This window comes from Sander lucioperca, chromosome 24, assembly GCF_008315115.2.
Source record: "Sander lucioperca isolate FBNREF2018 chromosome 24, SLUC_FBN_1.2, whole genome shotgun sequence".
NCBI lineage: Eukaryota > Metazoa > Chordata > Actinopteri > Perciformes > Percidae > Sander > Sander lucioperca.
This window is the reverse complement of record NC_050196.1, coordinates 589,121-613,870: the sequence shown is the minus strand read 5'-3', so window position 1 is coordinate 613,870 and position 24,750 is coordinate 589,121. Positions and strand designations below refer to the sequence as shown.

General features: G+C 43.1%; 1 protein-coding gene across 2 annotated transcripts; it reads left to right on the top strand.

Moving 5' to 3' along the window:
- Window positions 1-678: 678 nt before the first annotated feature.
- On the top strand, window positions 679-23,019 carry LOC116053689 (leucine-rich repeat-containing protein 3B). Of its 2 annotated transcripts, XM_035998449.1 has the most exons (4): window positions 679-778; window positions 8,264-8,310; window positions 17,341-17,419; window positions 21,764-23,019. In XM_035998449.1, exon 4 carries the CDS (start codon window positions 21,778-21,780, stop codon window positions 22,843-22,845), a length of 1,068 nt encoding a protein of 355 aa, XP_035854342.1. In that variant the 5' UTR covers window positions 679-778; window positions 8,264-8,310; window positions 17,341-17,419; window positions 21,764-21,777; the 3' UTR covers window positions 22,846-23,019. The 2 variants fall into 2 exon arrangements, with proteins under 2 accessions (XP_035854342.1, XP_031160639.1); XM_031304779.2 differs by lacking the exons at window positions 679-778; window positions 8,264-8,310 and having other exon boundaries at window positions 16,989-17,419.
- The last annotated feature ends 1,731 nt before the right edge of the window (window positions 23,020-24,750 follow it).

Sequence of the window (24,750 nt, the reverse complement as noted above, 5' to 3'; positions counted from 1 at the left end):
TAAACTCTGTAAAGGCACATATATATATATATATATATATATATATATATATATATTAAATCAGAAAGATAACCATATGACCTCAATGTTGTCTAAAAGAAAAACAAACTCAACCTGAAACCAGCTTATTTGTTAGATTCTGTCCCTTTTATGGATCGGTAAAAGGCATTGTGGGAAATGTAGGACGACAAAACAAGATTATAGATTGAAATCACAATGTTCTACTGGAGTGATGATATGTAAATGTGTTCTTTTGCTTTATTGATTTTTCTGTCCAAGTCGGTTTCTTCTCTCTCTCTCTCTCTCTCTCTCTCTCTCTCTCTCTCTCTCTCTCTCTCTCACACTCACACACACTCTCTGTTTCTCTCTATCTCTGTATCTTTCTCTTTCTCTGTGTGTGTCTCTCTCTCTGTCTTTAGCCGTCTCTCTCTCTCACTCTGTGTGTCTCTCTCTCTGTTTCTATCTCTGTATCTTTCTCTTTCTCTTTAGCTGTCTCTCTCTCTCTGTGTTTCTCTCTATCTCTGTATCTTACTCTTTCTCTGTGTGTGTGTGTGTGTGTGTGTGTGTCTCTCTCTCTCTTTAGCTGTCTCTCTCTCGCTCTCTCTATCTGTGTGTGTGTGTGTGTGTGTGTGTGTGTGTGTGTGTGTGTGTGTGTGTGTGTGTCCCTCTCTCTCTCTCTCTCTCTCTCTACACAAACCCTGTCTCCACCCGCCGGGCTGTCAGTGTGCATTACCTCCGGCTCAACAAACAGATCCTCCTGCACTTCCTGATATAAAAGGTAAAACACACTCATAAATAATGCACGTGAACTTTATTTGTGGTAGCACTTTACAATGACTGTTAAATAAACAATAAAACATGAATGAACAAAGTCATGGATTCAAGACTAAGAAAAAGCGACAGAAATGCCAATAAAAGTAAAAAAAAGAAAAAAAACAACAGAGCCTCCTGCGCTTCCTCATATATGTGTAAAACACAGTCATACATAATGAACATGAACTTTATTTGTGGTAGCACTTTACAATTACTGTAAATAAACAATAAAACATGAATAAATAAAAGGAATCAATGTGAAAAATGCTCACGTTCGGTGCGCACACAAAGATAAACCTGATTTTCCTCCAATCGTCGCCCACGAGTAACACAGAAAGGCCCTGGTGGCTGAGCGGAGCGCTGTGTAATGGCCCTGACGCACCAAGCCGATAATCGGCTGTCGGACAGTCTGGCGATGTCGGTGACTTGAGTTTGTTCGGTGTGTTCCGTGCCGTCGTCCGTCGGAGGAGCCGTCGGCCTTCATTTTGGCCGACCTGACTTGCTGGGTCGGAAGGCGGGCAGTCGGACTCAGTGACCAATCTGATTGGTGGAGCGCTAACCCGGAAATGACGAGCGGGATGAGCGTGACGAACGCCTCTCAAAATCTGACGAAAAATCTTTTAAACTGACCTTTGTCGATCTGAAATGAAGACTGCATGGCCGTCGCTTAAAATGTTTTCAGAAACACGTTTCGGTGAACTATCTTCGTAAAATATGAGATCGTATTCTGACCCACGTGACGCGTTCGTCCAATCAGGTTTTCATTTTTTGGGCGACAATACAGATTAGCGCCGCATGCTGTTATGGAGACGTATTACGTCTTGCGCGCGCAGAACGTACGCTCAAGTCGGCGTCGCTTCGGTGTGTTCCGAGGCACTTTTTTGACCAACCTGGGGAAGCAGTCAGTCCGAGTCAGAGCCTTAAGCTGTCAGAAAGCTGAAAAATCCATGTTCGCTTTTTGAAATTTCTCAAATTTCTTGAGGAAAGCAAATTGTGTTGGTGCTTTAAAATTAGTTTACAAAAGTCCTGGGTTCACGAAAGTAGCGTAACGTCGGTTGGAAACGTAGACGTGGTCCCATTTTCAAATCTCCAGTTAGCTTTAAGCACTGACTCAAATGTACGTCCCTATGGAATCTGTTATATAGCTCTTTTTTTTAATTCTCAATTCCACGATTCCATCCATTTCTTTCGGTTATCACAGAAACTATCGGGCTCTACATTCATGCTGCCATCGGTCTGGGACTGGCCCCCAGCCAGAGACATTTGCCCACCGGGCTAAACCACTTTCCTGGCGGAAACCCTGAATAGATAATCAAACGGCCTCACATCAGTCCGGTTTAACAGCTGGACAATATTGGCCCAGATGTTCGGTCAGTTTCCTGAAAACCTTTTTTTCGGTAATTGCAGGTGGTCAACGTGTAGTGAGCTAAAAGGTCACAAAGCCTTGTGTGTGTGTGTGTGTGTGTGTGTGTGTGTGTGTGTGTGTGTAGGATGCTTCAGTTGAATGTCCCGACCTTTTACCATGTGTCGTCGTTCAGCCTGCAGGCTTGGACCGCGGGGTCAAAGTCGAAGGCCTACTGTGGCGTCGGCTCACGTCGGCCCACATTGCCCTTTTGTCTTGGCCAAAAGTTAGCACTGCCTGCGTGCAAGAAAATAACTCCATACCAGCGGAAACAGGAAAGGATCCAAACAGTTGTGTGTTTAATGGTCTGATCATTTCAGCTGGACTTGTAGCCGTTATATTGTCGGCTAGTTTACTTTAGAATAAAACATCAGATTTTATAAACTACATGTGTTCTGTGTGCAGGAATCTTAACATGTAAAGTAACTAGTAACTAAAGCTGTAACAGATGAATGTAGGGGAGTAAAAAGTACAATATTTCTCTCTGAAATGTAGCGAGGAGTAGAAAGTGGCATGAAAAGAAAAGAATCCCTACCTCAAATTTGTACAGTTGTTGCATAAATGTACTTGGTTACATTCCACCACTGATGAATACCCCAAAAAACCTGACCGCTTATGGAAACATAAATACGTCAGCGTGTGAGCAGCTGCAGACTGATCGGACTCTGTTTACTTTCTGTTATGATTCTGTTTGACAGGGGAACGTTTCTCTCTGTTTTCCCTCTGTGTGACGCTTCACTGAGCCCCTTTACCCACACGGGTTGACCTTCCCCCCCCCCCCCCCCTCCTCAGGCCTTCAAACACACACACACACCACCCCCTGGTTTGTGTGTTGTTGGTGACACGGCTGCCGTTACCGCGCCCTCCATGTCAATATGCCAAAACAGGTTGGATCAGGCGCGTTTGTTTTGTCGACCACAGCAGATGAGGCAGGTGGAGAGGTCGTTAAATATTGATGTCGAGAGCTGAAACGCACAACTGCTTCCCTCTGAAAGAACAGAAAACTTTTAGTTGTTTTTTTTTACAAAAGATGGCAACAAAAGTTGTTTTCTGTAAACTGCAGGAAACCCGTTTCTTCTCGCTGCAGGAAGCACAGCAATAACAAAATCTGCTTTCAAATCATGTTGAAATTGATCCACTACTTTGAAAAAAAAAAACTTTGGCTGGAAATTGGTCAAAACGATCCTCAAAAATGCACCATTAGTGGCATGTTTAGTCTATTTAGTCAGATTTATTGTCATAACATGACATAAAAGAACCAATACGAACGATTTTTATGTGCATTTTTAAGTTCCAGAAAGTATTGAACCTGGTTTGAGGAAAAAGCATCTTCAATGTCAAGACTTGAGACCAAATATAAAGTTGACTTTAGACAAAGTTTAGAAGAAAACTGGAGTGCACACGAACGGATCTGTATTTTGCAAAAATTGTCTGATCGCTCTAATCCACCAGGCTCAAGTTTTACCTCATCCGCATGAGAACAACCAGTAAATTTACATGCACTTCAATTCTTATACCATTATTAAAATCCCAACTGTGCAGCCTATAAAAACCTGTCATTGACATCTTTGTCCCCAACCCGCTCTCACTGCCAACTCCTAAAATACTGACCCTTAGTCAGTGGCTCTCAGCGTCGGATACCAAAAATCCCCCTTTAGCGTCTGTATGGAACGCACCGGGCAGAGCAGCAGCTCCATTGTGGCGCTGTAAGATGACATAGTATTAAGAGAGACAACGGTAGCGAGTAGTATGAAAGGCCGAAAACAAGCGTGAGGAGGACTTTCACCCAAGATGTCCCGTTCTTGTCCCGCGTGTCACTGAAACCTACATTTTGTAACCCCACCCACCATCTTTTCCTAAACCTAACAGTTCCCGTTCTTGTGTCGTATATCAGTTAGTGTTAGCGAACTAACGTTAGCGGCCGCAGCGGGGGTTGTTGGGTCCCTCCACTTTTTTGCAGAGCGACGCGTTGACAACCCCGGAGATGGACAATCTGTTTAGCCATCTCCCGATGTCTGCTGTTGCCTCGGCTAGGAGTAAAACAGACAGACCGCAGACTATCTGCTATCAATGGCCCGCCACTGATCTTTTGTTGTATGGTATCATAGCAATAACTATGACTCGCAGCGCCGACGGATTATCTCCGGTTCAAAAACCACTCCAGGGTAGTGGGGAGGGGCAGTTGGAGCATGCGCAGACACTTAACCCGATCATACTCCGGTTAAGGTGTATACATGGAGTAAATCCCCCAGAAGTCTATATCCTTGATGTTCAAACTTCCGGGATTGCTCCATTGCCACTGAAAAATCCGCCGTATTTCACTCATTTAGGCCAGATGACTATGGTTAACTGCTCCTCAGATCTCTGCAGGGTAAATCCAGACAGCTAGCTAGACTATCTGTCCAATCTAGAGTTTTACTGAAGGAGTTCTCTACCTCTGTTATGAGTAGGGTTGGGTACCTTTCGCATCTGAACCAATACCACTACCGATACCGGTACCTGGAATTCGGATCCGGTACCCAACGGTACTTTTTTTCGGTACTTTCCCTCTGTAATATATTAAAAATATTTCAGTTGTAAAAATAATTCCAAACCTATTTACTTAGAACATTATGTTATTTATTTAGAATATTTTACAGTGACAGAAATTAAACAAAAACAAAAATAATATTGCCTTGTTGCTGCAAGGTGCTGTAGAAATAAAGTTGCCTTGCCTTACAACCTCAGCCTGTCCGTCAATCCCCAGGGCACAGAAACCACCGTTGTGCCTGCTTGTCTCGGAGGAAGTGTAATGTAGTGTGTGTCAGACCTCTGCTCTCTGTCAACATGCAGAGAGGACAGATAAGCTTGCGCTTACTCTCAGGTACCGAAATTAGGCACCGTTTGGTTTTACGTGAACCAATACTCGGTACACCGAGGTGATTTGGTCGGTACCGGTAAAAGTACCGGGTTCGGTACCCAACCCTAGTTATGAGAACTCAGATTTTAACTGGGGTAAAGCGTCTACATGGCGGTTGCCTTAACCCGAATACAATCCTTTTTTTTAAATTGCACGTAAACGCACTGACTGTTAGAGTCGTCTTGATGAACTACTCTTAACAGACACCTGCTAGCAAATCAGAAATTAGTATTTTTTTTGTACTTGTAATGCAGCACGAAAATCATGGAGTGTTGTAGTGTGTACTTTGATACGACGATATTGTTATTGAAGTATTTTTTCAGTTCTTCCAGGAAGCTGCCTAAGCTCACAGATCTGCCTGACCTAAAAGCTCTGACATCTCAAGGGGCGATCACACACTGAGCTGACAAAAATACTCTCTCTCTCTGTGTGTGTGTGTGTGTGTGTGTGTGTGTGTGTGTGTGTGTGTGTGTGTGTGTGTGTGTGTGTGTGTGTGTGTGTACTCACCAGTCGTCCACACTCGAGAGCAGAGACACAACCTTGACCTAGATAACGAAGGAACAACCAGAGGAGGGTTCAAGGAGACGAAGAGGAGGAGAAGGGGGCAAACAAATGCAAACGAGAAACAGCAGGAGAGAAAGACGAAGAGAAAAGTGGAGAATAAAGAGGAGAAAAGGAACGAAACCAAAAGGCCAACAATGGGATAATAACGAATAAAGGGCGGAGAAGTAAGAAGAGAAAATGTCAGGAAGAAAAGAAAGGGGATTAAAAGTACTGAAAGATGGAAAGAAACGTGGGGAACAAAGGATTTCCGGACATTTGAAAAGCATCGCACATATATCCCAACAACAGAACGGACACTTGTACATTCCTTTTATTAGCTGTCAATCAAGGTACACTAAGGAGGTCCGTCGGTGAGATCGCCTTGAAAGTGACCAATCATGGGAGGGCCAGTGCCTCCCTTGGTTTCCGCCCCCAAAATGTCAAAAGTCAGTTTGATTCGAGCGAGCAGAAATCAACTTGGAAAGCAGAGTTCACCTGTGACAGCGTGTGTGCCCTCCCGCGCTCGCACAGCAGACTCTCTCTGTGTGGTGGCTGCTCTGTTTAGTTTTTTTTACGCGCAGGTGGCGTTCTTTCCCTCTCCCTATGTTTGGTTTCACGCTCGCAGCTGCCCGCACGACTCCCGGTTATTGAGTCGGTGCGCGAAGAGTAATACCTGCGGGTGTGAAATGATGTAATTTTGCACGTGAGCGTGTTTTATCGCGTTTGGGAGGTATGAGTCAAACGTGGCGCCCTAGACGAAAGGACTAGAAAAAGAGAGGAGCTGGGTGAGGAAGAGAGGAAGAGAAGATGAGTGGAGTAGTGTTGGCTTGGAGGTCACGGCCTCCACCCTGGTGGTCTGATGGATCCACACTGACAACCAGAGACCACGGGAGACTGTGTGTGTGTGTGTGTGTGTGTGTGTGTGTGTGTGTGTGTGTGTTTGTGTGTGTGTGTGTGTGTGCGTGAGTGCGTGTTTTCAAGCTCAATCTCACACTCAAACACACGCACACTCACTTTTCCCAGTTACCCTGGAGGAGTTTTCTTTATCGACTGTGGCGTTGTCTGGAAACACACACACACACAGATCAGAGGTCCAACAGGAAGTAGTTTGCTCGTGCAGATGGCAGTTTTCATGTCCATCAGAGCGTAAGAGGTCACAGGACTGAAGTATTGTAGTAGCAGGTACAGTAGCTGTCAAAGTCTTTGCAGTGGCAGTATTAGTATTGGCAGTAAAGTCAAAATCCTGTTCATTTTCTCCATAAGGATTTAGATTATCATCCAGAATGTCTAAACCACCCGAGGTAAACTGACCACGAGCTCCCGAGGTTGTGAAAAGCTAGAAGACCTTATGAAATCAACCTTGTTTTAAGAAAGAAGACTTGACTTGGACTCTAGCACAGAGACTTGACTTGGACTTGAGTTCAGAGACTTGAGACTTGACTTGGTCTTTAGTTCAGAAACCTGAGACTTGACTTGGACTCTAGCTCAGAGACTTGACACTTGACTTGGACTTGAGACTTGGACTCTAGCTCAGAGACTTGAGACAGAGACTTGTGAGCATCTCTGGTAGTAGCGCTACTAGTTGCGGTTGTTGATTAAAGAACTGAGATTAAATGATGTTGACGGTGATGATGGCGATGACAGCGCTGACACTCACACTACGACAATGATGATGATGATGATGTTTATTCAAAGCAATTGGTTCACACTCGGTGAGGAGTCCCAGTTTATCACAGTCTTTACTGGCATTAATGAGCGAAGCCCACTCAAAGATAGTCAGTTTATTGTGACAGAGGAGTGAGGAAACTAGAAAATATTCACATTTAACAAGGTGGAATGTGAGTATTTGTACGGTGACAAATCGAGTAATAGATTATCATTATAGTTGGCCAATAATTTAATAGTTGACAACTCATCGATGGATCTCTTTGCAGCGCTAAACCCCACCCAGGTCTGTCACATCTGAGGACCTGATTGAAGACACGACAGCGGCAGGGACCATCTGTTCCAGCCGGCCTGCTCCTCGTTGCTCTGACCTCGGTGACCTCGCCAAGGCTCTTCCTGTCACGGAGTCGGAGCTGCCATGTTGGATCCTGGGAGGGGCGTGAACGAGCCGGCACACTGTCGCATTCATTAACACCTCCATCCGTCACACACGCACGCACGCACGCAGGCACACACACACACGCACGCACGCACACCCACAGGCACATACAGTACACACACACACGCACACACACACACACACACACACCCACACACACAGACACACCTACAGACTCACACACACACACACACACCTACAGGTTCTCTGGTCACCGTGCTGCCGTGTGAAGCAGCTTCATTTCGACTCTGATTCTGACTCTGATTCCAAAGTGGTTTTGTAAATACATTTAAGAGCAAAAACTGAGAGAAGAATATCTGCATTAAAGAGACGATCAAAGAACACTACTCACAAGATAAAAAAAAACAAACTAAAATACTAGAAGATAGAGGAGCTAATATCAAGGTGGAAGTTGGAAAGAAGAAAATGTTAATGCTGCTATGGAAAGAGAGAGAGAGAGAGAGATAACTAACCTTTGTTGTAAATCCTCTCTTGGTTTCAGACAGCGCTGTATCGCCCCCTGCTGGCCAGTTTGAAGACAACACTCAGGTGAGACAAAAACCTATCTGTCTATTGATCTTTTATTGAACAGGGATAACCGGATCGATTAAAAGTACACTGGCTGGTTTTAGGTCAGATAAGATATTTTATTTGTATTTATTTTTTTCCAACTGTTTTTTATTTAATTTTCAGAACAAATGGCATACATCACACAGGCAGTGGTGAACGAAGCAAAGGAGAAACCGCATGTCAATTCCCCCCCCCCCAAAAAATCCCCCACCCACCCAACCCAGATCATGTCCGAACCAGACGGGGACAGACAACACAGACCCATACACACAGGCAGACACACACCAGCTAGGGCGCAACAACATCCAAAAGACAAAAAAAATATAAACAAGTACATAAACAAATTAAGAGAAATGCTGGAAGATAGAGAGGAGGGGGAAAAAAATTATTAAATTTTTTTTTTTTTATAAAGATAAAGGGGAGGGGGGGGGGGGGCTACATACAGATAAGATTTAATGGTTCAAGTATATTAAAACTAAAAAAAAAAGTTAGTCGATTGGCAGAAAATTGTCAAAGTTAAATGTAAAATCCATTCCAACAAAGCTTTTGAAGACGTTGCTGTGGAATCTTTCACCTTTTCTGACATTTTATCGACAGAACAATGAATCAATGATTTGAGAATAAAAATAAATAAATAAATAAAACAATAATGATAATAATTGTTACCTGAAGCACTATTTAAAATTTTTCAGCACGGAAATATTTCAAACTTAACCCTCTGAGGACAAAAAGACGCACCGACGAGTCCAAGCGATGTTTGACAACACTCCTACTCACAAAGCGATATTACAACATTTCATTTCAAACATTTATTTACTATTTCATTGATATATTAAGCTACTTTTCGTGAACCCAAGAGACTTATGCAAACGGATTTCAAGCACCAACACAATTGAGTGTAGGTTTGTTTTTCGTTGAGTTGTTCTGGGGCAATTTTGGGGCGTCACCATACAGAAAGCTGAGTTTCTTCTGAACATTTTGATATGAAACGCACGTGGATTAGTTACATGCAAATACCCTTAAATGGAGAATTCAAGGAGATATCTAAAAATGGGTGAAGGAGCGTTAAAAGCACTAAACGTGGAAAAGAACAATTTGATGAGCAAACCCTGAGACGGAGATGGAGTCGGACTGTAATGTTGCAGCAGCAGAACGTGGCGGTAATCCCTGTTATAGTCCACAGGGATTAACGAGTGGCGCCTTCATTTCATGTGCTTCACTGTCTCACTGTAATCCTGCTGAGTGAAAACACAGCCGGGAGCTACCACAGACAGTATCTGTGTACTCTTTCTACCAGTGGTTCTCAAGCTTTTTTTCAATAATGTTCCCCCTTTGAACAGTTTTTTTTAAGCCATGTACCAGACCAGCGCAAAACATTTTTGGTAGAAAAAAAAAAAGTCTATATAAAGAGGAAGAATACGATAGATTTACTAAACAACAGCCTTTTACCTGGAAAACATTTAAATGCTGATGAAGAAAGGAGGGAAAACCTTGGAAAAAGACGGTAGGAAGAAGGAAGTAAGGCAAGAATAGGTCGAAAATAGCAATAAAAACTTTGGAAAAAAACACAGTAGAAAGAAGGAAGGCAACACTAGGGCAACAAAAGTGACAAAAAATTCAAATAAGCGACAAACTTCGAAAAAAGAGACAAAAACTTTGAAAAAAGAGACAAGAACTTTGAAAAAAGCAGAAAAAATACTTTGAAAAAAGAGACAAAAATGTTGAAAAAAGTGACAAAAACTTTGAAGAAAAAAAGACAGTTGAAAAAAGTAAGGAAGAAAGGCAAGAATAGGTCAATACAAACGACAAAACCTTCGAAAAAAGCGAGTAGACAGTAGAAGTAACTACAGCCTTGGAACTGAAAAACATTTTGCAAAAAATGTCATGTACCCCCTGCAGTCATCCAAAGTACCTCTAGGGGGGACACGTAACCCCATTTGAGAAACACTGCTTTATACTGTACAAGAAATGTTACTCACATTAAAGGAATTTAAATCCTGAGAAAGTTAACATCCTTTAACCCATATGCTGTCTTTGGGTCAAATTTGACCCGTTTTCAAAATGTCTATTTCAGAAATATGGGTTTCTTTTTAACTACCTGATTTTAATTACCCAAGAATAACATGGGTGATTCCACATAACTAAAGATCGGATCTCTACTTTCATTGAGTTTTGGGTGTTTTATTAAATTTTTTAAGCATTTGAAAATAAAATCAAAATTTTTCGAAAACACTATTCTCACTGAACGTTGACATATACCCTTCTGTGATTATCCTTCCTTTTTAGTCTAAATAATTCATCATTTTAATAACTTTTTTAGGTATAATTTCCTATAAATGACGTTTAAAATAAGTCTAGAACTTGTGGCAATAAGTTGGTGTTAGTGGTGTTTGTACTGTCAAACGGCAAAAAAAGCGCCAAAAAACAAAATGGTAAAAAGCGCCAAAAGCACCTAAAAGCAGCTGTGTGGTGATATTCACTACCAACAGGGTAAATAACCCAGAACTTAAGTTTTTATAGGCTGCCGCCCCGAAAAAAACTGAGCTTCTATGAAGACAAAAGTGGATACAGACGTGAGGAATCAGCCAAGAGAATAGGGAGAGACTAAGCTAACGTTACGTCCAACGTTACGTTTGCAGCAAGCATTTTGTTAACTAGTTAAATATCCAAATGTCAGTTTTAGCCTTAGCCTCTGCAAAATAGCCTCGGGAAGGAACTTATTTTGGTGGAACGTGTACGTTCAAAAGTAGTTTTAGTCTTGCAACAGAAAACTCCGATTGGACAGATAGTCTAGCTAGCTGTCTGGATTTACCCTGCAGAGATCTGAGGAGCAGTTAACCATAGTCCTCAGAAATCCACCGGAGGTTAGAACGCTAACACAAAGGAGGCCCAAGGCAACGGAGCAATCCCGGAATTGGAACGTCCTCGATATAGACTAGTTTTAGCCTAACTATGCAGTATTGTCTGTAAGTTAAGCTAACACACGAAACATCGCACATAACGTTAGCTTTAGTGTCAGGATCCACAGTCTCCCCATTCTCCCTGCTGAGTCCTCACTTTTATGAAGACAAAAGTGGAAACGGATGTGAGGAATCAGCAGGGAGAACAGGGAAAAACACTAAGCTAAAAATATGTTCGCGTTACTTTTGCAGCAAGCATTTTGTTACCAAGACGAATATCCATATGTTTTAGGCTAACTATATGTCTGTAAGTTAAGACGTCGACATAACGTTAGCTTAGTGTCTCCCCATTCTCTCTGCTGATTCCTCAAGAAAAGCTCAGTTTTTCGGGGCAGCAGCTTATGAAAACTTTGGGAAAAGTTCTGGGTTCTGTACGTTGTTGGTAGTGAATATACCACCACACAGCAGCTTTTAGACATGTTTCTGTTATTTGCTAGCAGACGGAATTGACGAGGAGGAAACTTTCACGAAATACAAGTCAATGGAGAGCGGAGAGTTGTTTTCCTCTCCGGTGGGGGCGGGACTTAAATGCGCTCTGTCTCTATTGGACAATGAACAATTGTGCCATGAAACAAATCTGTTATATTTTTCGAAAATATTTATCTTTTATTTAAAAAATGTACTGTCAAATTCAGTAGCAGTAGAGATGGTATATTGAGTTTGATTTTCACGAATAGATTAATCAACATAATCATAATTCTTGTTTTTTTTTTTAGTGTATTAAGAGAAACTGAAATTGAAGATAGTGAAGATAGAAAAATGTAACTCATATGTATTCAATATTACAATAAAAACAAAACACATGCGTCGGTCTTATTTCCTGACGTCTCCCGGAGACGTTCACCCAGCAACATGTTAATGTTGATGGCTGGAACGTTGGCAGTAACCGAGTTAGGTGTACCATAGGAAGGTAACTGAAGCAGCTGACAGATGCCGCACAATCATCCGGGTCGAGTCAAAAGGCTGCACTGAAACTGGATCCCTGCAGACACCCAATATCTGTGAGAGGAAACACTACTGTACCATCACTGACTGAGCTGTCTGACGAGTCTGCAGAGACCCACACAGTGTTTTCTTAAGGATTTTTATTTTAGCAGTGGGGGCAGGTCTGTCCGAACAACAACCCAATAGCCTCTGAATAGTTCTACTTGTTGTTAAATTTTAACGTCAGCGGCAATATGTCGGCAGGATCATTTGAAAGGCAACCGCAACTACATTGTGCGTCTGCCCTTTTTCTGATACGGTGGCAGCAGAAATTTTGCCGTGGCGGGCCGCCACTACAAAATCAACATAGAGGAAAACAACTGACCGGAAATGCATAAGATGATAATTATTGAGAATCATTCGCTTTTCACTTTTACAACTGCTACCACGACTTCTACTCCTGCTACACTGTGAGAGCGAAAAGTAAAAGCTTGTTAAAGAAAATAGTTTTTGTGTTTGCACAAAATGTTTATTCCGCCGCTGTTTTTCCGAGTCATTAGTACAAATTTGTAATCTTAAATTTACAGTGAAACCACTTTGATTCATTTTTGACATTGTACTCAAATAGTTTTACAGTAACCCTCTGACGTCACGGACGCCATGGATGTGGATTATTATTATTTTTTTTAAGATTTTTTTTTTTTTTTAAGATTTTTTTTGGGGCTTTTCCGCCTTTAATGTAGGTAATGTTAGGTGAGTAAGGGGAGAGAGAGGGGGGAAGACATGCAGGAAGTCGTCACAGGTCGGACTCGAACGTTGGACCTCTGCATCGAGGCATAAACCTCCATGTATATGTGCGCCTGCTCTACCCACTGAACCACCCCGGCCACCTTCTTTTTCTTCTTGCCTGTGGAAAAACCTTCACAAAAAATGTGGAAAAAAAAGTGACAAAAACGTCAAAAGAAGGTGGCAAAAATACTGAAGAAGGCGACAACGCCAGAAAATGATTAGTATAATGTAAGCCTTTGCTACTGCTTGTGTTGGAGGAGGAATTTTTGAGAACACACTCTGAAAACTAACTCAAGCTAGCAAACACACTGCAAAACTGAGGGCTAGCTGTTTCCCCCTGTTACCAGTCTATATGCTAAGCTAAGCTAACCATCTCCTCGCTGTAGCTCCATATTTAGCGGACAGACAATCATTCTTCTCAAGTAAGTGAATCAGCATGTTTCCAAAAGTGTTAAAAGACCAAATTATCTGCAGCACCGTATATTATAAAATAATAATAATTTGCGACAGCTGCCTTTTCCCCCTGAAGGTTAATGTATTATTATACGACCATACATTTTTTATGATGTTAGCAGAGGGCTTTGTTAATAAAACACTGACTTTAATGGGACCAACAGGTGAACACGGCACATACAGTAAAAACAAAACAAACGTCAATATTCCTCTTCAAATGACATCATGTCTACACGTAAGGCTCCTGCATGAAATAAATCGTCAGAAATCTGATATTAAGACAGATTTGAGGTACATTTACTTAAAATGTTATGCGTCTTAAAACACTTATTCTCAGAGGGAAATACCTTCAACTTCAACTACAACTGGAGTCATGAGTTACTTTACAGCAATAATAATCGTATAACTGTCACACTGTTCTGCATTAGGCACTTTTATTGTCATTCAACTTTACGAACGAAATTGCGTTCCACTGGCCTATAAATACTACCATTGTTTTTTGGTGGAAAAAATACGTTTTGGAATATTGGATTGTATGAATTCCACAATCGACTTGTGTGGACTTCACCAGAATACCGCAACTAAACAGAGGTACAGTATGTGCACTGGCTGAATTAGTACAACTTTTATGCATTTCTTTCACATCTACTGCAGTCAGATTCACTGAGTTCACTCAGAAGGAATCACTTCACATGGCTAGGCACTTGTAATGACATTTTGAACATGTTAAAAGGCTAAAAGTACGTTTAAAACCTGCCCCGTTTTAGCCGCCTGGGTGCGAACTGTAGCAGGAGCATAACTCGGTGTAGGCAACACCGATTATTTTCGTTTTGATCGCTAGTGACAGCACTCCGTGACCACAAACAACAGAGCTACGTGTTGAAATTGACCGGAATTCTCCTTTGACTAAAACCAAAATACAAATGCCACAGAGGGTTAGTTTTACATTAACATATGACTCTAAAAAGGAGTTTGACAGCAGCATAAATACTATTATTGGGTTAATTTGAGTTCAGGAGGCTGATGGCTTGTGGGAAGAAGCTGTTGCAGAATGACGTAACTTATAAAAAAACATAACTAATATCTTGAACACATTCACAGCTTTGGGAGGAATATGACTCAGCTTAAAGCTTTTTTCTTTTTCTTCACCGTGGTACAATCTTGGCTTCACGCTGTGATTCCTCGGTTAACGGAGGTGGATGGACGGCGGCCGCAGGGGGTGGTTTATCTGGGCCGGGGGATTTGGACGGTATTAGTGTAATCTTTCTCTCTGTGACCAACAGGTCTGCTCCTCATCACCATCTATCCAATACATCCCCGCTTCATCCTACAGAGGAGAATAAATAATGTCACAGCTGGTTCTGCAGCTCGCTTCTGATATCCGTCACACTTAGAATACCAATCTGAGCCTGTCGGCGGCAAAACGAGCACTTTTGTGGACGTAAATTGAAGATGCACAATCGCCCAATTACTTACATTGTAGCTTGTTTTCGCTGACTGCCGACTGCAGCGATCTCAACAAGATGAACATGATTCCTAAAAACAAACACCCCGAAATACGTGTGATGTTTTGAATACGCAGAAAGTTTTGAACAATACAGGAGAAGAATAAAATTAGATTCAATATCAATATCAATTTACATTAAATTACATTCACCAGAATGCAGGAAATTGATGTGTTTGACGCTTCAGATTTTACCACACTTGCTGCAGTGCTGTATATAGTTGCGATGACTATTTAGCTCGGACCGAAAATCAATTCTGGGTTGGTTTTAGAAAAACGTGACACGCGGGACACGATGCCTGGTCTCCGGGGGACGCGGTACAACAACGGGGCGGTTGGGTTTAGGAAAAGAAGAACGGGGAAAGGAAACGTGAAAACGTCTCCTGGGTGAAAGTCCTTTGTTGTTTGACCCATCCACCCCCCCAACCAACCTCCCTACGCAGATTTTCGGCCTTTCATACTACTCGCTACCGTAGTCGCTCTTAATACATTAGTCTAAAAAAAAAAAACGTGCTGACCACCACGGAAAAAAAGCGAGATAAACGTGTCCGTGTACACGAATCAATAGATTAAATTACGTGACCATTTCACGAACTGCCGTGAGCCCGGGATGCTGTGTCACGAGCCGAAGCATTAAGAGATTGTTGTAGCAACCAACGTAATAATAACTTGGATTAATATAGCGCATTTAATGAAACCAAAGGACGCTTTTACACAAGTACAGGAGGACAAGGGAAAAAGGAAATAGTAGGCCAACACAAACACGGACTAAAAGGAATGAAACGTCCGCGTTAATACAGGCTACTGGCGTACAACCACATTGCGCATTAAGTTATTTTATGAATGAATTAGACATATTACATACCTGAGAGGTCCAATTCGGGGACGGTTTTGAATCATTTGCAATCTCGGTCCGGCTTTCAACAGATGGAGACAATTACTCGGTTTCACCCGTTGTTTGTTCTTCAGCCCGGCCCCAGTATCAACTCTAGCTACAGCAGATACATTCTAAAATAGAATTAGAATACAGTTAGGCCTATATAAAGAAATCTCCTGCTACCTTTTACCTGACTGGATACGCTAAAGGTGCTGACACACCAACCCGATTATCGGCCGTCGGACGTTCTGGCGAGGTCGGTGACTCGAGTCTGTTCGGTGTGTTCCGTGCCGTCATCAGTCGGAGGAGGAGGAGGCGTCGGCTTTAATTTGGGCCGATTTGACTTGTTGAATCGGCCAGTGGGCAGTCGGACTCAATGACCAATCTGATTGGTGGAGTGCTAGCCCTTGACTAGCGAATCAGCGTACTTATGTTAAAACACTTAACGGAAATGACGAGCGGGATGAGCGTGACGAACGCCTCTCAAAATCTGACGAAAGTCTTTCAAACTGACCTTTGTCGATAAAAAAAAACAGACAGATTCAGCAACTGTATGGCCTATTTCTTGCTTAAAATGTTTTCAGAAACACGTTTTGGTGAACTACTTTCGTAAAATAAGAGATCGTATTCCAAACAAGCCGGCATTTGGTCGGCTTTGAAATTCGGGAGAAGCCAGACCCACGTGACGCATTCGTCATTTCCGTATGAAGACGCATTACGTCTCGCGCACGCGTAGAACATACGCTCAAGTCGTAAAAGTGCCTCGGTGTGTTCCGAGGCACTTTTTTTGACCTTGGGGAGCCGACTGATCAGTCCAACTGCCTTTTCTGCCGACGGTCGGCCGTTGGGTTGATGTGTCAGGGCCTTAACACTAACACAGGCTTTTCCGGTGTTACAAAAGAAATCTGTGACCCGTCAGAATGTGTGTTCTGTAGCGCCGTCTACCTGCCATAAATCACTTTGTGACTTTGCAGGAAAAATCCGACCCGGGCAAAGGCATTAATAAAAACTATATAATAATAGCGTTCTTTTCACTGTAAGTCTAATTTCCTGTTACAAGCCATATATGATCATCAGATGAAAAATTACACACTTTCAGAAACATTGCAAACAAAGTTACGTATAGTCACTTTAAAAAACGCCCTGGCAAGAAGGAGTTCTTGCCACAGATCTGGATCAAAAGAATTCTAACATTCTTTTGTGATTAAATACAGATCTATAAATAGTTCAATGCCACCTCCGCCCTGCAATCTATCAAATCTGTTCAGACCGTCTAATTCTCAGCCATGTGGCCCAGTTTGGCTTCAATCTCTTAAAGCTCGCCTCTGTCCTATAACCCCCTCCCACAAACACCCCGGCGCTGCCTAGTGAATAATTGACGCGTTCTCCCTTCCCTCTCGCCTCTCATCTCTGTGTGTCTCTTTCCATCACTCTGTCTCTTTGTGGTGTGGATCCTCCGGGCTGTGACGACCTCCCCTCCCCTCGCCTCCATCTTGTCCATGTTTCCACCTGCCGCCCGGCTGCGTGTTGACGACCGCCAGCAGGTGAAAACAGACGGGGCGAACACGAAAGCAGCTGCCGGTAAGACAACACCTTAAGCATTATTAACCAGAGTTTTTACAGAGGACGTTTTCTGTCACTTACAGGGAAATGTAGCTCTGTTTAAAATGTTATTTTGTCTCGCTTTATCGTACTTTATCGTCCCTTTATTCAGTTCTTATCTCAAATGTTTTTCTTGTTGTATACTTCTGGATTTCACACTTTCCCATATGCCTTTTTATTGTGCTCCCTCTGTCAGACTGGCAATATGAATGTATATAAATGTTTCAGTGGACTGTAGAGTCTGAATTGCCCTTTGGGGATAAATAAAGCCATCTGTATCTGTATTTGTATCTTTTTTTAATCCTAATCCCATCTACTGTATCTGTTCTGTTTCTTCATTTACTCCAGTAACATTCTGATTAATTTTGAGATATTGTAAGCCATAGAAGGGATCAGTAATAACAAACTTTCTTCAGGCACTCTTTGCCAGAGCAAGGAGAGGAAGAGAATACAGGTGTATTAAAAGCTTTTATTTCGGTTGGGTTTCTTAACGGTTTAAAACACAGGCCTCACAAGCAATACAAAATGGTTTTAGAAAAACCTGCTTCAGCCTGTTTGCATTTAAAACCATTAGCGCGCCAAACTGAGTAAAGACTGAAATAGGCTATGATGTGGTCAAGGGAGCGGGTGTGGGTGAGGAGACGGGCAGCAGAGTTTTGGATGTATTGAAGTTTATTTAAACCTACATTGTGTCATTATTTTGAGTTGATTCTTTCTTCTTTCACAAATATGTGCTCATTCACGTGTAATTACTTCCACCAACTAATCAAAGTATTCTCGTAAGCGTAGAATCTGCCATTCAGAATAATTCAGAATACATACGAGCGATTCGCTCTTAGAAATAGAAATTCTTACATAATGTAGCTTTAAGGCTTTTGCAGATAAACCATAGAGGATACAGTAGTCAATTCTGAAAGTAACGAAGGCGTGTATCAGAGTTTCGGCAGCAGAGCAGGTGAGTGATGGGTGGAGACGGGCAATGATTTTTTGGTGGAAATAGGCAGAACTGGTGATTTGGTTGATGTGACGATAACATTGGAAGTTGCTGTCGAAGATGACTCCAAGGCGGCGGATGCGCGGGGTGATTTGGTGGAAAGGTAGATCTGGACATCATCGGCGTAGCAGTGGAAGTGGAGACCATGTTTGCGTATGATATTTTTCGAGTGGCAGGATGTAGAGGGTGAAAAGTAGAGGACCAAGCACCGATCCATGGGGGACGCCTTGTGACAGAGGAGCAACGGAGGAGGTGCAGTTGTTTTTTGAGACAACATAATGTGTACATAATGTACATAAACTCTGCCATTTAAAAAAATATATATATTTTTGTCTTTTAATTCTGCATAGTTGATGTTTGTTGTGATGTGGGAACTGAGAATCTTTGTACTTCATTGTTTGTGGTGTTTTGGAGGCTTTAGGCAAATATATCTAGAAGTCGGTCAACTGTGAGGCATTTGGACGTTTATCTGTGTTTTAAGCCCCCAACGTCTCCTTCCAGGCAGCGCTGCCTGGAAGGCACTAGGATTAGGCAATGGTTATGGTTATGGTTAGGGTTAAGGTTAGGGTTAGGTGCTTTGAAGTCAATGGTCGCAGCGCTGCCTTGAAGTCTATTAGGCAATGGTTATAGTTAGGGTTAGGTTTTGGGTAATTTTGTCACACTCCCAGACACTGTGCATCAATGTTCCTTTAGCCTCATTGCATTTAAAACAAAGGTCAGGTATATTACAGGGGTGTGATTCTTCCGGATAATTCCGGAAATCCGGCTTTTCTGACCTGAAAATGAAGCTCTCGTAAATCATGCAAATCCGTTTTTTTTTTTTTTTTTTTTTGGGGGGGTGTGTCGCAAGGCACAGGTCGGGGGTATTGGTAAACATACTCTGACTCATGTCTTCATATCACTCCGCAAGTGGTCCATTAATTTGTCACGATGTAACTTCATTCAAAGCAGAGCTTCACCAAAGAGCCTGCAATCGTTGCGGAAGGTTATCTGAATAAGAATTTTGGACATGTGGGGGCGAACTATCTTCTTAGCTGAAGCCGACAACGGGACAATATTGTTGCATGTTGGCAATGCAAGCTGAAGCGATGTAGCAGATGACGTTGAGAAGTTGCAGTGAGGAATATTTTAGGAGCACCATTTTCGGCAGTGCAGAAAGGTAGTGGCCCACACTAACTTAGTGTTGAGCCGGGAAAAATTGCTAAAAGAGCTCTACAGCGAAAAGATGTGCTGGGTGAGCCGTCAGTCGGTGGACGCTAACAGAAGCTAGCTGGCGTAAGCTGACAGCTGACCAACGCTACCAAGTGATCGGCGGAGACAGGGAGTACATGTATTTGAAAGAGTCCGGCAGTTGTGGTAGACGAAGTCGGGATATTGGATGGAGAGTCCACTGAAGTCCACTGCGGTCTGAAGGGCTAATCCTCGCTAGATCACTAGCTAGTCGGGAGGTTGACAGCTAACGTTAGCCAGCTGAAGCTAACAGTCGATCGATGGTGAGTAACGTACGTTACACAGGCTGGCAGCAGCACAGAGTCCAGAGTTGATAAGTGTGGGGTAGAAAGGTGTTGAGAATGACCAACACCTAATCTTAAACTTAGTGTAGCTACTTAATTTGCTACGACCCGATCAGAGGTTACTTAAATTGAGACGTTGAGTCAAAATCAATCATGTCACCTTCAAATGGGATCTCTGTTTGCAGGGTTCAGGCTGGACCCTCCTGGTGATCATGCTGCTCTGGGGGACCGGCTGTACAGTGAGAAGCCGCTGCTGACGGGCGCAGAGCTCTGCCAGAACTCCGACTGCTGTCTGTCCGCGCGGCCGTCTGACGGCATCAGTATTAAATTGAGACAGTTTCATTAGCGGTTAAAAACGTCTCGCGTTAAATAGTGGTCTAATTCGGTACAGTTGGTTTTAACGCCTGATGCAAAGTGTAGGCCTATAGGAGTACACATGAAAACCCTGAACAAGCAGCGTCCCTCTGCTCCGTCTTTCTGCTGTGCCCCATTCACGTAGTAGTTTTACACTATGTAGATTAAACTCTGCAATTAATCCGCGGTTCACATGTATGTATGAACTGTGGTGGTCCGTTACACTGTAGGCTATATTCAACATCACTGATTAAGTAGCCTAAGTCAATCCAACAAACAACTGGACTTTAGGGTCAAGTGTTGTTGTATCCGGCCCATGTCCCGGATGTGAAAGCCTCCTTACTGGACTACTGAATATAATAATATTCCATTATATTTTGTATTTTGAATTGTTACCTGCCACCAGAATTTTGTGATTTCCTTGCAATAAATATTGACATTTTTACCATAAATTGGTGCCTAAAAATGTATCAGAATGCAGGAATTGAAGTCTTTTACCCTCAGAATTTCCTGGGGGAGGACCCCCAGACCTGCTTTGTGTGTTCCCACAAAGACAAATTCTGAGCAAGGAAAAACCCTGAAGTATAATCACAGACAGCCATAAAAAACATTTAAATTGCAGAGTTAGAGTTATAACTTAATATGTACAGTGTCAACAGAGAGAAACACGGACAATTGAACAGATAGTGACAACATACATACCTACATACTGTAGAGAATGACAGTAACAGCATACAAACGGCATAAATAAAATTTGTTATAAACATGTGCTCTTTAAAAAGTAGAAAGCATTGTTTGCCAGTTACATTAAATGTTTAAAAATCCGTAAATGTCCGTGGGTGGGGCTGCATGGGCGTGGTAATGTGGGCTGGTGTGGGTGTGTGTGTGGGTGTGTGTGGTAGTAAGGAGAGAGAATAGGAGAAGGAAGATTGTGTGAGGTGGACCTGGTCACCACAGACCCAGATCTTCTCAGCTGTTGCTACTGTCATATGCTGCACTGTCTCTTCATGTGGCACTATTATTATTTATATTATAACAAGGTAATGCAATGTGTGATCAAGTGATGACTGATTAACAGTAATGTAAATGCTAAATGCCCTAATACCTACATATCATGTAAGACTCAATTTCTCCATTTCTTTGCACAAAACTCTCCAGAAAGTGCCATTTAATGGTTTATTTTTTTTTTTTAAATGAGGGGGGGAGGGGGCTGTCGCAGCGTCATGGGTGCGCCGTATATTTTCCTGCTTTTTTGTCCTTTGCCAATCACACCTATGATATTAGTGTTGTATTTATTAAATTTAACAGGAGTTGTGTATGTCTGCATCAGCCAATTATATTGGAGTAGCACCTGATAAACCTTTTAGCCATTTTATCAAGTCGTAAACAGTTAAATCATAGGACATACAGTATTTGGCATCAATCAGAGTAGGCTAAACCCCTGTCTGTGGTTGTTTTCAGAGAACTTTGGCGCCATGAAGGAGTTCCTGTTTCTCGTCTTGGCGGTGACGGAAGCGTCCTCCAGGTCTCGCAGCAGCTGGTGTGAGCCAGGCTGCGACTGTCGAGGCGATCTGAAGTTCACCATCTGCTCTCGGGCGCTCTTCGCCCAGCTGCCCGCCAGAGTCCCCCCTAACACCGAGCTCCTGGACCTGTCTGACAACCAAATCTCCGCCGTCCCCGAACACTCCTTCGCCAAAACCCGCAAGCTCCGAGTCCTGCTGCTGCAGAACAACAACATCAGCGTGGTGGAGGACGCCGCCTTCTCCTACATGGAGTTCCTTCAGAAACTGGATCTGAGCTGGAACCGCATCTCCGCGCTGACGGAGGGTTTCTCCGCCGGCCTGGCTGCCCTGAAGGAGCTGCAGCTCGCCCACAACCGCTTGACGAGCCTGGACAGCCGCAGCTTCCTGCACCTGGACGCCCTCCAACGGTTAAACCTGACCGCCAACGGCATCCGCACCATCCAGGTGCGATCGTTCTCTGCCATGAGCAGCCTGCGGCAGCTCCACCTCCGGGACAACCGGCTGACGTCGCTGCGGAGCGGGACGTTCTCCATGCTGCGCTCCCTGGAGGTCCTCAACCTGGCCGGGAACCAGATCGGCGAGATAGAGACGGGCGTCTTCAGACCGCTCGCCAGCGTGACGCTGCTCAACCTGGCCCACAACCGGATGTCCACCGTCGACTTCAAGGCGTTCCTCGCCATCCACGCGTACAGCGCCCACATCCTGCTGGAGGGGAACCCGTGGAACTGCGACTGCGACCTGCAAAGGGTTTTCCGGAAGCTGCGGAGCATTCAGAGGCTCTTCCTGGACGACTACTACAACCTGACCTGCGCCGAGCCGGTGGTCCTCAGGGACTACCGGCTGACGGACGTGGACACGGAGCTGTGCCTCGCCGAGACGGTCACCGTGCTCGTCATCACCGTCACCGTGGTGATAACGGTGCTGGCCGCCATGCTGATGGGCGAGAGGAAGAGGAAGAAGGAGAAGAGGAGGAAGCACTGGACGCAGCAGGGACAGCTTTCGGACGAGTCGGACTACTGATGCGAATTCTTCTTTCTTTTGTTTCCTTCTCAGATATATGAACGAAACGCAATGTTCTTATTTACGCAGCAATATTTCCAGCCAGCTGTTGTTCAGTGGTGGAATGTAACTAAGTACATTTACTCAAGGGCTGTACTTAAGTCCAAATGTTGAGGTACTTGTACTTTACTTGAGTCTTTTTCTTTTCATGCCACTTTCTACTTCTACTCCGCTACATTTCAGAGAGAAATATTGTACTTTTTACTCCACTACATTCATCTGTTACAGCTTTAGTTACTAGTTACTTTACACGTTAAGATTCCTGCACACAAAACACATGTAGTTTATAAAATCTGATGTTTGATTCTAAAGTAAACTAGCCGACAATATAACGGCCTACAAGTCCAGCTGAGATGATCAGACCATTAAACACACAACTGGTTGGATCCTTTACACTTTCTTTACTTTTAATACTTTTTAATACATTTTCCTGATGATACTTACAGACTTTTACTTAAGTAACATTTTCAATGCGGGACGTTTACTTGTAACACAGTATTTCTACAGTGTGGTGTTAGTGCTTTTACTAAAGTAAAGGCTCTGAATACTTCCTCCACCGCTGCTGTTGCCTCGGCGTCGTTGCTTACAGTAAATCCTCACAGGAACATCTGCACGCCTGCAAAGAGATTGTAGATTCTGCAGTTCATTTTGTCGGATTTCCAATCTGCCTCACACCAAAAAAAAAAAAAAGCCTATAAAGCTTTCTTTTAAACCGACAGTGTAGTAAAGCTAATAGAACTAGATGTATCGATCCCTTTAGTAGGAAACTCTTGACAGTAGCAGTCGGTGTGGAGCGGTGAAAAGGAGGGTAAGGTATGTCATTGGGGTCATCAGGTGGGCATCCTGCTTCACCGACGTTTCCTTGATAGAAGCCCACGACATCTCCAGAGGGCTCAACGGTGTACCCAGCGTCCCAGGTACACCCCCCTCCATATCCCTGACTGGCTCTGCATGGCAGGGGCGTCCTTCTCCCGGAGTCGGGCCTAAGCCTGACCGCATACCAACTGTCTCTACCTTGGTGCCCAGTTGGGGTCCTTACGCTTGATCCAGAGCCAGTTACTGCTTTTTTTCGGCAGCACTTGACATGGTCTTGATGGCCTGTCAAGTGCCCTATTCACCCCTATTGTTCTCAGAAAACTGGTGGTAGATGTGGCAACAAATCCCCTGCATCCCACCTCTACTGGGAAGATGCTGGTCGTCCTGGGATGCTTCAGCTACCGACAGTGTAGAGGGTATTATTCTAAAGCATCTGCTTCAGAAGAAATGCAGAATACGTATGAAGTTTTTCCCGCCCAAAAATATTGTATTTATGTGAATGAATAGGGTACAATTACAGTTTGTTTTTATTGTTCCTGATGTGACTCCAAGTTCGGAAAACATTAAATGGGATATTTTATTGACTAAAACCTTGTTTTGTGCCTACGTTTGACAACACAGGAAATCCACATCAACTGTTTCCGTGTTACATTGAAGTATACAGCGCCCCCTTCAGGTAACAGATTTATTGCTTTGAAAATCATTTGATTTTGGTTTTTAAATGTATTCATATTTATTATTATGTTGCTGTAATATCCCCATAATGTCACTGTGGTAACATCTACTATGGAAGTTAATCTGTTTCATCGGATTTTGGAATTAAAAAGACAAAAAAAAAAAAGAATTATGTATCTGAATGTATATGTGTGAATTATGTACGTATGTTCAGAAGGGGTATGTTTATGGAAGCTTCCTCAAAATACACTAACTCATTATTTTGAGAAAGTTTCTCATCATTTTGAGATACTAACTCATAATGACTTACGTGATCTTTTTTTTTTTTCATCACAATGGCGGAAATGAGCTTTCACATAATTCAGATTTTGATAA

Bases quoted from the DNA above. Each gene is read 5' to 3' on its own strand.
- LOC116053689 (XM_031304779.2), top strand. From the start codon at position 17,338: ATGTTTCCACCTGCCGCCCGGCTGCGTGTTGACGACCGCCAGCAGGTG. The intron at 17,420-21,763 runs GTAAGACAACAC...GGTTGTTTTCAG, and splicing joins GAACACGAAAGCAGCTGCCG to AGAACTTTGGCGCCATGAAG.